Source organism: Brassica napus, chromosome C5 (genome assembly GCF_020379485.1).
Source record: "Brassica napus cultivar Da-Ae chromosome C5, Da-Ae, whole genome shotgun sequence".
NCBI classification, from domain to species: Eukaryota; Viridiplantae; Streptophyta; class Magnoliopsida; order Brassicales; family Brassicaceae; genus Brassica; species Brassica napus.
Genome location: NC_063448.1, coordinates 46164318 through 46176657, shown reverse-complemented (window position 1 = coordinate 46176657; position 12340 = coordinate 46164318). Strand labels below are relative to the sequence as shown.

Sequence of the window (12340 nt, the reverse complement as noted above, 5' to 3'; positions counted from 1 at the left end):
AATATTTCTATGTAACAACATTTAATTTGATTAATGATGTTACAAATGAAAAAAAAAAATTGTACTAGAACAAGTACTGAAGTTATCTTAAAGTTCGATTATAAATTCCATAATTTTTCAGTCTTCATTACAAGTTAATAATTTTAATTATAACCTTAATTAAAAAATTATTCATATATTTATCACAGAAAATATCTTAATTACTCACAATACATAAGTGTTAAACGGCTATATTCTCTCTCCAAAAAGCGATTTTTGGGCGACAACCTAGCCACCGTGACGTATTTCTCCGCCGCTCAACGGCGCTCAGATCCGGCGTCGAATTCTTGATCAAACATCTGCGTCATCTCCACCGAAGGAGATGAAGAAGAAGTCCAAAAAATCTCCACCGGCGAAGGCAAAATCATTGGGCTCACCCCCGATTGAGAATTCACCTCCGCCGTCCTCCTCTTCACCACCCAGTCGCGATGAAGGAAGCCTCTTACCTCCGCTTGACGAGTTTGTTTCTGATGCCCACCTTGGCTCCCCAGCTGCAGTGGCTGCTCAACAAACTCGTGACAAAGCAGATCTGAGTCCTCCCGTTGAGCCGTCTTCTGCGAAGAAAGTGATCGTCGAAGAGTCGACAGATCCATCTCCAGGAAAGACTGTAACCTTAAATACCCAAGTTGAGTTGAGCTCTGAAGCAATGTCTGGAAGCTCCTCGGACTCTCGACCAGTAGGATCAGTGGCAAACGAAATCACTGTCGCTGCTGAACCTAAAGGGAATCTAGCAAGTGCTGATGCCAAGGACGTGTCTTTGGGCTCGCAGTTAGCTGATCCAAAGGAACCTCCTATTCGTGTAAGCATCGAGAAGGAGGCAAAAGCCCCGATTGATACTAAGAAAACTTTGTGCGATCGAGCTAAAGGAGTTAAGCAATTATCTAAAAAAGGTGAAGCTTTCACCCTTCCATCAGGAGAAGCATGTATCAAGATACCCAACTCGGTGATAGAGAAGAATCGCAAGTCATGGGAACCCTTTGTGCTTGGTCAATTTTACTCTGACCCTCCTTCTCAGGGAACCTTGCACAACATTGTTAATGGTATCTGGAGCAAACAATACAGAGACATCGCTGTCTCCAAAATGGAAGGATTCTCCTATCTGTTCCGGATTCCGAACGTAGCGACCAGAAACAGAGTGATTAAGCAGAAGCTGTGGCAGATCGAAGGCCAGACCATGTTCGTTGACAAATGGGAACCGGGTATTGTGCCCACAAAGCCTGAACTCACTTCGGCTCCTATTTGGCTCGAACTACGGAAAGTTCCTCTTCAATTCTTCAACGAAGATGGCCTTGAGCGTATTGCGGGGCTGGTTGGCCACCCCAAGTTCTTGCATCCTGCCACTGCGAATAAAACAAATTTGGAGGTGGCAAAAGTTTTTACTATCATTGATCCTAGGAAACCACTACCTGAGGCTGTCAATGTCCAGTTTGATTCCGGAGTCATCAATAGAGTGTTAGTGTCGAGCCCCTGGATGCCTCCTGTTTGCGGGTTCTGCAAAGAGATAGGTCACTCAACCAGAAGATGTCCGACTGCCCCCAAATCCTGCTCTGTCTGTAGCTCAACCGATCATGCTTCAGCGAACTGTCCTCAAGCACCAAATAAGGATACTAGGGGAAGGAAGACAAGGAGAAGTAGATCAAGGAATAAGCAGAAATGGGTGGAAATGGACCCTCAAAAGGCGCCGATTCCACCTCTTTCTGAGCAGGCTCCGAATGGCCCTGTTCCTCCTATAATTCACACCAAGACTAGCTTAGAGGTGATTACTCTACAGTCAAAACTGGGCACTGAGAAAGATACGGTCAGAGGAGAACCTAGTGGCACGACTGGTGGGACTCTCTCAAAATTTCCAAGAAGTGTTTCTGCTACCTCACGCTCTTCTTAGCCTGAGCTGCAATCTGACTCCTCTGATGTTGATTCTTCGGATTCTGAACTGGAGGAGGGTGAGTTTAGCAAACATGAGCCCGACTTCGAAGTGGTCCGTAACAGGAAAAGATTCTCAGGTCAGAAAGGAAATAGGGGCAAGGGCCCCAAAATCAACTAATTTTTATGTCGTCAGACATTTTTTGCTGGAACATGCGCGGTTTAAATAAACTAAGCCACCGCAGCGGATTAAGAAAATGGTGTAGGAAGCACTCTCCCCTTTTTGGTGCTCTCCTAGAGACTCATGTCAAAAATCTAAAAATAAAAAATTTTACTTCAGAGCTGTTTCCTGGTTGGTCCTATGAGAGCAACTACGAGTTCTCTCCCCTTGGGAAAATATGGGTGGTTTGGCATCCTTCTGTGTTGGTTACTATTATCTCCAAGTCTCTCCAAATGATTACAGTCGAGGTTACTTGGCCGTCGGTTCAATCCAAGATCATCATCTCCATCATCTATGCTTCTAACGATCCTGATGTGCGCACGACCCTGTGGAATGAGATTGAGGAGCTAGGTCCTGCTCTTGGTATAAAATCGAAACCCTGGATTATCTTAGGTGACTTCAACCAGATAAGAGATCCTTCAGAGCACTCTAAACCGGCGTCTCTGAATTTGGACATGAAAATGCGGGACTTCAATCAGTGCTTGCAGTCTGCTGGTGTGGATGACCTTAACTTCAGAGGCAGCTCTTTCACATGGTGGAACAAGCAAAAGCTTAACCCGATCGCTAAGAAGCTGGACCGAGCTTTGGTGAACGATGAGTGGTACTTCGAGCTCTCCTCCTCCGTTGCTTACTTTGGTAGCCCAGAGTTCTCGGACCATGCAGTTGTCTCGATCTTACTGGACCCTTCCACCGCAAAGGCTAAGAAGCCGTTCAGGTTTTATAATTTCATTATTCAGAGTCCTAATTTCCTTGACATGATTTGCAGCTGCTGGTTTTCCTTTAATGTCACAGGGTCAGCTATGTTTAGGGTATCGCGTAAGCTGAAGCTATTAAAGAAATGCATCAAGGAGTTCAGTAAACATAACTACTCTGGCATTGAAAAAAGAACAGCGCATGCTCTTGATTGCTTGGTGACCGCTCAGAACTTGACGCTGGCGAACCCTTCCACCCATAACGCTGAGGTGGAGATAAGAGCAATGAAGGAATGGGAAGAGCTATCCACCGCTGAGTCCTCGTTCTTCTTTCAGAGATCAAGGATCACCTGGTTAGCTTTTGGGGATGGAAACTCACATCTGTTCCATTGATATGCGGCGTCTAGGCAAGCGATCAACCATATTCACTTCTTAGTAGGTGACAATGGAGCACGCATCGACTCTCTACCAGAAATCCATGAGCAATGCGTGAATTATTTCTCTGATCTTTTGGGGGGCACAGCTTCTCCAAGCATGTTTGAGCAAAGTGACCTCGATATGCTTTTTGATTTTAAGTGTTCTGCGGAGCAAGCTTCTAATTTTGAGAAGGAATTCTCATCTCAGGACATCAAGGACGCTTTCTTCTCCTTACCTAGAAACAAAACAGGGGGGCCCGACGGTTACTCTTCTGAGTTCTTCACCGCCTCCTGGTCTGTGGTTGGTTCGGAGATAACGGAGGCCATTAAGGAATTCTTCCGGTCTGGCTCCATCCTCAAGCAGTGGAACGCAGCAAACCTCGTTCTGATCCCAAAAATTCCAAATGCGTCGCATCCTTCTGAGTTTCGGCCTATCTCATGTCTCAATACGGTCTACAAGGTGATCGCTAAGCTACTGGCGTCTAGATTACAGGAGATTCTCCCACTCATGATCTCCAAGGCCCAATCTGCTTTCCTCCCGAGGCGTTTACTAGCTGAAAATGTATGCCTCTCAACTGATCTGGTAAATGGCTATAACAATCAGAACTTAACCTCCAGAGGAATGCTGAAGGTTGATCTCAGGAAGGCCTTTGATTCAGTTAGATGGGACTTCATGTTGGCATCGCTTAAAGCCCTTGAAATCCCTCAAAGCTATATCAATCTCATCTCTCAATGCCTTACTACTGCGTCCTTCTCGGTTTCGGTTAACGGCTCCACAGGTGGTTTCTTCCAGAGTTCTAGAGGAATTATACAAGGAGACCCGCTGTCTCCCTATCTCTTTGTGTTAGCCATGGAGTGTTTCTTGAGGTTACTTCTCTCAAGGTACGAAGCGGGTAGCATCGGCTATCACCCAAGAACAGAGAACCTGAAGATATCCCACTTGATGTTCGCGGATGACGTCATGGTCTTCTTTGATGGTAGCAGTAACAGCCTCCATGAAATTTCTGAATGTCTTGATGATTTCGCCTCCTGGTCCGGGCTGCATATGAACACAACGAAAACTGAGCTCTTCACTGCGGGACTTGACCATTCTGAATCCCAAGCTATTGCTAGCTATGCATTCCCCATTGGTAAATTCCCCATTAGATATCTTGGTCTCCCTCTTATGAGCCGCAAGTTAAAAATTTCCGAATACGCTCCTCTTATGAACAAGATCACTAAAAGCTTCCAAGCATGGTCTGTTAAGCTCCTGTCCTTTGCGGGGCGGCTTCAGCTACTCAGAACAGTGATTTTCGGTCTCATCAACTTCTGGGTCTCGGCCTTCATGTTGCCTAAGGGATACATTGCGGCTGTAGAAACGCTCTGTGCTCGGTTCTTATGGTCGGGAAACATTGACAAGAAAGGTATTGCTAAGATTGCTTGGACCACGATGTGTTTACCAAAGCAAGAAGGCGGGTTGAGTATAAGAAGCATCTACATCTGGAATCAAGTCCTTGGGCTGCGATTCATTTGGTTACTGCTGTCTAACTCTCCCTCTCTTTGGTCTGATTGGCACAAGAGTGTCCATCTCACTGATAAATCCCTCTGGACTATAGAGCCATCACCAACAGATTCTTGGGCTTGGAAAAGAATCCTGAAGCTAAGGCCGCTGGCGCTTCAGTTCTGCAATACGGTGGTGGGAAATGGCGTTAACACGAGCTTTTGGTATGATGTGTGGACACCGTTTGGCCAGCTAATCAATCACTTAGGTGCTGCTGGTCCAAGAGCGCTTCGGATAAGAAAGGAGACGAGGGTAGCGGAAGCAATCAATGGGTCTACCTGGTCACTACCTCACCCAAGATCTGATCAGGAAGTGGAACTTCACTCTTATCTAACAACTCTAGCTCTTCCACTGCCTATTGATATTGATGATGTTTATGAATGGAAAGCTGCTGATTTTCCTTTGAATGTGTTTAACTCTCAGGCCACTTGGGAAGTCTTGCGGCCAAGACAAGCAGCTCAGGATTGGTATGACATTGTGTGGTTCAAAGGAGCACTTCCGAAACATGCGTTCACAATGTGGGTGACTAATTACGACAGATTGCCAACAAGAGCGAGACTGGCCTCATGGGGGCTTGCCATTCCTGTTGTCTGCCCCTTCTGTCATGCAGCGCCTGAAACCAGGGACCATCTATTCCTTTCTTGTCAGTACAGCTTCGACGTATGGTCCTTCATCTTTACCAGATGTAGTGGACCGCACGGCAGACTTGCGGATTGGAATGAGCTATTATCTTGGATCCGAGCTGCCTGTTCTAAGAGAAGCCTCCTGCTTCGAAAGCTGGCTTCTCAAGCGGTTGTGTTCCACATATGGAAGCAGAGGAATAAATTAGTTCATAACAATATCCAACTACCTGCTGCAAATGTTTTCAGAGAAATTGACAAGGAGATGAAGAACATCATCTCATCTAAAAGGTCGAAAAAGCTCTTTAGTTCACTTATGGTTCTTTGGATTCGATAGGTGTTTAAGCTATCCATTGTTTGGATGTTGTTGATCCATCTTGTTTTTTTCTTTCTTTTGTCAAGATGTGTCAAACTTATATTTTGCTTTGCAAATCTTATCGTTTATATGATATTTACAGTTTAGCAAAAAAAATTACTCACAACAGAAAGAAAAGTTAATGCCCTCTAATTTAAATGGGCGGGACTTACATACATACACAACACTATGTAGGCCCAATGAAATTGGATTAGCCCAATCGAGCAATAGTACAAAAAAAGAGAAACACATGTAACTTGTTGTCATATAAACGCAGTTTGAAAACAAAAACAGACACACTTGTGAAGAAGTTATGTTCTTCATCTCTCGCTTGCGACCCAAAGAAAATGGCTTCTACCATACCTTCTTCTCCAAGCCCCTCTCTTTCTCATCTACCTCCGTATTCCACCTCAAGAAAACACACGATCATGTTATTGACCCTCGAATAGAAGAAGAAGATGCACTAGAAGAAGAAGATCGTCGACGCAGCGTAACCGACAGAGCTTACTGGAGAAGACGGATACGCAATCTCTGCACCCTACGTAAAAGCCCCGACGAAGCTCTTCGAATCATCGACGGCCTTTGCCTCCGCGGATACCGCCCCGACTCGCTTAACCTCAGCAGCGTGATCCACGCTCTCTGCGACGCCGGGCGATTCGACGAGGCTCACCGTCGCTGTCTCCTCTTCGTCGATTCGGGTTTTATTCCCGACGAGCGTACCTGCAACGTTATCATCGCGAGGCTGCTCGATTCGGGGGATCCGGTGAGCACGTTGAGGGTTGTGCAACGTTTGATCGGTGTCAAGAGAGAGTTCGTGCCGTCGTTGACGAATTATAATCGTTTGATTAATCAGATGTGTTTGATGTATAGAGTAAGGGATGCTCATAAGCTTGTGTTTGAGATGAGGAGCAGAGGGCATTTACCAAATGTTGTGACGTACACGACTCTGATCCGTGGGTACTGTGAGATTCGTGAGCTCGAAGTTGCGCATAAGGTGTTCGACGAAATGCGCGCGTGTGGCGTGAGGCCTAACTGTCTCACGCTGAGTGTTCTTATTGGTGGGTTTTTGAAAAGGAGAGATCTTGAAGTAGGAAGGAAAATGATGGAGGAGCTTTGGGGAGAGATGAAGGATGAGACTGATGCATCAGTGAAGTCAGCAGCTTTTGCGAATCTGGTTGATTCTTTGTGCAGGGAAGGTTATTTCAACGACGTTTTCGAGATTGCAGAGGATATGCCACAGTGTGATTCCGTGAACGTTGAGTTTGCTTACGGGCATATGATGGATTCGTTGTGTCGGTATAAGAGGAACCATGGAGCTGCGAGGATTGTTTATATCATGAAGTGTAAAGGGTTAAAACCTATAAGCACGTCTTACAATGCTATTATTCATGGTTTGTGCAAGGATGATGGGTGTATGAGAGGTTATCAGTTGCTAGAAGAGGGATCTGAGTTTGGTTTTTTCCCGTCTGAGTATACTTATAAGCTCTTAGTAGAGAGTCTATGTAAGGAGCATGACACTGGTAAGGCGAGGAATGTTCTAGAGCTGATGTTGAGGAAAGAAGGAACAGATAGAAATAGAATCTATAATATCTACCTACGTGCTCTCTGCGTAGTGGATAATCCGACAGAGATCCTGAATGTTCTGGTCAGTATGCTTCAGGGAGACTGTAGGCCCGATGAGTATACACTTAACACAGTCATTGATGGATTTTGCAAGATGGGTAGGGTGGATGATGCCATGAAAGTTCTTGGCGATATGATGACAGGGAAGTTCTGCGCACCTGATGCTGTGACTTTAACTACTGTTATGTGTGGCTTGCTTACTCAAGGAAGAGCAGAAGAAGCTCTTGATGTGTTGAATCGAGTTATGCCAGAGAACGGGTTTAAGCCAAGTGTTGTTACATACAACGCTGTTATGCGTGGATTGTTCAAGCTCCGTAAGGGAGATGAAGCTATGCGTGTGTTTGATCAGATGGCAAAGGCAGGTGTGAGCGCAGATAATACTACCTATGCTATTATCATCGACGGGTTGTGTTTGACTGGTCAGGTGGATACGGCGAAGAGGTTCTGGGACGATGTGATATGGCCATCAGGCAGACATGATGCGTATGTGTATTCAGCATTTCTGAAAGGTCTTTGTCGGTTTGGTAGTCTAAGTGACGCTTGCCATTTCCTATACGAACTGGCGGATTCTGGAGCGGTTCCTAATGTCGTGTGTTATAACATTGTGATCGATGAATGTAGCAGAAGTGGGTTGAGGAGAGAGGCGTACCAGATTATAGAGGAAATGAGGAAGAACGGTCAGGCTCCTGATGCTGTCACATGGCGGATACTAGATAAACTACATGATTCCAGAGCTTTAGCAGTGGAAGGAGAGTAATCTTCAAACTCGGCAAAACTACATGTTTTTGGCATATTGCTCTTTTGATTTTATGATCGCTGATAGAAAGTAAAGCTCTGTATGTGAAATTAGAAAGTATAAAACAAGTGGCCTAGTTTGTGAGTTCTTTGCCGGCAAATTCAAAAGCTCAGTTAGTTGAATACTTATATATATTCATCTACAGCAACATGAGTGGAGCCAGTGAAAATGGTTCTTCAGAGACATCAATCCAGACAGCTATTTTAAAGATGTACAAAGACAAGCATTACATACTGAATCTATTACTAATGGTAGGGAAAACAGAGCCAACCAATGCAAAGTGGAAAACACCAATGGTTTTAACTTGTTCCACCACTTTGCTGGTGAGCCTGTGACTCCCAGAAGAGTCTGACTTCAAGCTCATCAAGCCAAAAGAGCGTGGATACTACGTCACCGCTGCATTTCCATCATATTACGCCGCGGCGGTTCTTCATAAATTTGGCTGCGATCCTCTCAGCGGAGCTGCTATCTTTTACGGAGGTTCTCGGATTTCTTGCTCACTCAGCATCCCTGCTCATCGAGTCTCCACTGACGTTTTGAGACCCTGGCTCGTCAGAACTAGGATTTCACAGCCTGCAGAAGCGTTAACTGACGAGATGTCGGCTATTACGCTTGATCTAGGTGCCGCCTCCATCTCGAGTCAGACTCGTATCTCCGTCACCCATTGCTATCTTCAACCAAAACTTTATTTCCCAATCCACACAGGCAATGTCTCTCCTAATTTCATTGCAGCTGCACCTAAACTCAGCATACACGTTTACAGACTCGAATAAACACAGGGTAGACAATACATGTTAACTATACATACCTTCAGCAATATCAAAGCATCTGGCAACCCTTCCCACTGAGATAATCTGTTCTTGAGAAGATTAGATTTTTTCTCCAGAAACATGTCCCCCAAGATGCTTGAGTTGTAAGTCGGCGTGGGCAGAGAGTCACCATCTTTATCATCAAAACAAATCATAATGATCATTAAACTGCTGTCTCAACATATTCGACAAGAGAAAACTCAACATTCCTGAAACAAACCGCATTACCTGCAGTAACAGAAGGGAGGTTGCAACATCAAACAATGATTTTTCTGAAGGTATTTTTCTTATGGAAAATCCAGGAAAGTGATCAACATTCTCAGCGTCAAAACATTCTCACCTTTCTTAGCGAAAAACAAAACTAGAGCACACATACCTGGGAAAACAACTAAGACTGGCTTCCTCGCCTCGTTCTGTAAGGCTGACCATTCAACTTTCTCAACGGACGATGACAACAACAAATGGTTTTAACATTTAACTACAGAAAGATATAGACATTGCTTGGCATGGTATAGATGATTCATGTAATCTTTCTCATGAAAACATTCCTGCAAGCACCAGTCTATAGTTAAACACACAACATTGATTTCAAAACTTCGAGATAATAAATAGAGACTGACCTTAGGCAAGTGGAGGAGAAGATCAACAGAAGCATCAGGCTTTGCCATACAACGAGTGGAGTAGCTGCCGCCGAGACTGAAACCATTAGGCTTCTTGAAGATGAACTCAACTTTATCAGCTCCAATCTCGCTAACAAAGCGGGGAGCTTTAACTAGTTTAGATTGTATAACTTAGTAAATACTTTGCGAACTTTATGATGATGATTAATTTGATAGTTACGTTTTTCTATGAAGTGCTGTTTTCAAAGAACAAAAATGTGACACCCGTCACCTCCTATATGGAGGACAGCGTGTCACCCCCGACGCGTCATCATACAACAATGTGATACCCGTCTCCCTGACACTAAGGACGACGGGCCACCAACAATATCCCGTAATATAAAAGCCCATAAACCCGACAACTCTCACCCATGCCCAAATAAAATCCGAAAGAAAAGTCCAATAGCACCAAGTCCGTCCAAATATCACATACTTGTTTGTCTCACCTGAAAAGGGGAAGAGTGAGGGGTGAGCGACAGGGGAATCGCTCAGTGAGGTATGGGATGCCACCCCGAAGTCCATGGACCCGGACATAGCACTCCGAATAAATATAATTTAATTATAATGCATGTCAAACACAGTACCTAAAGTACCCAAACAACAAACAATGGTCCTAGCGAGGTGCACACTCGCCGCCCACTAACAGGCCAAAACACTACCGAAAAGGTGCTCGGTTCATACACACACCGAAAAAGTGCTCGGTAACACACGCCCGTAGACGATTTATTGACACTTCCAGTCTACGGTTCAACCGGTCGACTAAAGTTGGCCGTGACCTCCATACAATCCGGCATACAGCAGTCCGACTCTGTATCCGTCTCCAAACAAAAACAATCCTAGCTAAGAATTTACATTAAGTGAAACAATCAATGTTGAATCCTCCAACCCCCTAGTTCCGGTTTATGCAAAGAACCTAAAACTAAACAAGCAATGACAGACTCGATTTCACACAGACGGAACACATTAGAAATAAATTATACTTATTCGAGGTCCTAAGCCGAATAAGAGGAGTTCGGGAATAGACCCTCACCTTAGCAACAATAAGAGGTGGTATCTATGAACTCCAGCTGCTCAAATGGACTCCAAATCTGAAATCAGATCGAAATTTCGAGTCAGAATGCCTTTCGAACGGTTTAAAACGGAACTGGTCAAGGTTTTCGAAAAAGTCAACCCGCTGGTCAAAGTCAACCCGGTCAAAGTCAACCCGGAAATCAATTTGACTAAACCGACCGGTTTACCCTAACCGAACCAAAATCAATTTAAACCGGCTAACCGATCGGTTAACCGAGTCAACCGAGTTGACTCACTGAGTTGACTCGGCCGAGTTGACCGAGTCGCCGGTGAGTCACCGGTGTCAGTCACCGGCGGCGACGGCGGAGCTGCGGCGGCGGCTTACCGGAAAGTTGGCCGGCGGCGGAGCTGCGGTGGCGACGATTTCCGGCGGCGGCGCGTGCGTTTCACGCGCGCGCAAGGGCGGTTTTCTGGAGGCGCGTACGGCTTCGTCCGGGCTCCGTTTGAGGCGTGCTTGGTGTCTACGGCTTCGTCTCGACGATAGGAACATGATGATGGGCTTGGATGCACGATATTCGCAACGGTTAAGAAGTTATGGTCGATTTACTAAACGGACGAAACTAAGCTTAACTGCATGGCGGTTTCCGGCGATTCTAAGCTGCAGCGAACGGTGGTGACGAGCTCAACGTGGCCTCGAGGCGCGGTGGCTCCGGTGACTCTCAGCTGTCTGTCTTCCCTTCTCTCTCTCTCTCTCTCTCTCTCTCTCTCTCTCTCTCTCTCTCTCTCTCTCTCTCTCTCTCTCTCTCTCTCTCTTTCTTTCTTTCTTTTTTTTAAAAAAAACAAGTTGGCCTTTGGAGATACCCTGGGGTTGGGGTCATTACAATTCTCCCCCACTTACAAGGAATTCGTCCCCGAATTCAAGTCATAAGCTGACATACACAATGTTATCATAGAAAAACCTCCAAAACCTCGAATTCTAATCCTCGCTCGGCCTTTCAGGTCTCCTCCTGAGTCTTATCTCCCTCCCAACGAACTCGGACAAACACGGTCGCCATTCCCCGAACTGTTTTCTCTTGATGATCCAAAATCTTCAATAGATGATAAGGTCCATAAAATCTTTATGAACTCACTTGACGTCAACTGCAAAATAATTATAGCGCCTTCTCAACTTTTGCAATGCTGTCATATGAACCAAGTCCTAGAAGGCTGATATACTGCTGATAAAGTAACTGCAAGCAACTAATCCAATCCACTCCAGTGCAGGATACAATTCCATGTGTCTCGGTTTAAGCTCCTTTATCTTCTGAGTCTTAGGCCCCTCTTGAAATGTCCTTATTTTCAGGTATATTAAGTCGCCCATATGTAGCTCCAAATATTTATGGCGCTTAGCTGCATAAATCTTCTGACGTCATGGGATTCCGAAAGCCCATCATTGAGCATTTCCATTTGCTCAGCCGTCTTTTGAACCATTAATACTTTTAACTCATGTCGCTCCCCCACTTTGGTCCAACAAAGTGGTATACTATAAGGTCTACCATAAATAACCCTTGTATAGTTAATTTTTTTTTTTTTTTTTTTTTTTTTTTTTACTCGAAAGATAATTGTCGATGTAGGCAAACTCTGGTAAAGGTAGATGGTTTCCGAAATTCCATCCCACGCAATCTCTGAACATATCATTTAAGTTCTCAGTAGTCCTCTCT

At 45.0% G+C, this 12340-nt stretch overlaps 2 protein-coding genes and 1 long non-coding RNA gene across 8 annotated transcripts; 2 read left to right on the top strand and 1 right to left on the bottom strand.

Annotated features, from left to right (window-relative positions):
* Window positions 1-361: 361 nt before the first annotated feature.
* LOC106422430 lies at window positions 362-5724 on the top strand. The gene is made up of 5 exons (XM_048757544.1): window positions 362-1837; window positions 1922-2039; window positions 2240-2834; window positions 2886-3164; window positions 3219-5724. Exons 1-5 carry the CDS (start codon window positions 362-364, stop codon window positions 5722-5724), a joined length of 4974 nt encoding a protein of 1657 aa, XP_048613501.1.
* Window positions 5725-6007: 283 nt separating this feature from the next.
* Window positions 6008-8248, top strand: LOC106422512 (pentatricopeptide repeat-containing protein At3g18020-like). Its single transcript, XM_013863297.3, has one exon. It carries the CDS (start codon window positions 6056-6058, stop codon window positions 8120-8122), a length of 2067 nt encoding a protein of 688 aa, XP_013718751.1. The 5' UTR covers window positions 6008-6055; the 3' UTR covers window positions 8123-8248.
* Window positions 8249-8261: 13 nt separating this feature from the next.
* LOC106422513 lies at window positions 8262-10615 on the bottom strand. Of its 6 annotated transcripts, none has more exons than XR_007323880.1 (4): window positions 9591-10615; window positions 9199-9518; window positions 8970-9103; window positions 8262-8899 (listed from the first exon to the last, which is right to left on the bottom strand). It is a non-coding gene; the product is annotated as an uncharacterized LOC106422513 (long non-coding RNA). The 6 variants fall into 6 exon arrangements; XR_001284485.3 differs by having other exon boundaries at window positions 8970-9198; window positions 9347-9518; XR_002660681.2 differs by having other exon boundaries at window positions 9347-9518.
* Window positions 10616-12340: the final 1725 nt, after the last annotated feature.

What these genes read in the sequence shown, in the direction of transcription:
- LOC106422430 (XM_048757544.1), top strand. Translation starts at nt 362, where the DNA reads ATGAAGAAGAAGTCCAAAAAATCTCCACCGGCGAAGGCAAAATCATTG. An exon ending in TAACAGGAAAAGATTCTCAG is followed by an intron (nt 2,040 to 2,239) that starts GTCAGAAAGGAA and finishes ATTTTACTTCAG; the next exon opens with AGCTGTTTCCTGGTTGGTCC. An exon ending in AAGGCTAAGAAGCCGTTCAG is followed by an intron (nt 2,835 to 2,885) that starts GTTTTATAATTT and finishes CATGATTTGCAG; the next exon opens with CTGCTGGTTTTCCTTTAATG.
- LOC106422512 (XM_013863297.3), top strand. Translation starts at nt 6,056, where the DNA reads ATGTTCTTCATCTCTCGCTTGCGACCCAAAGAAAATGGCTTCTACCAT.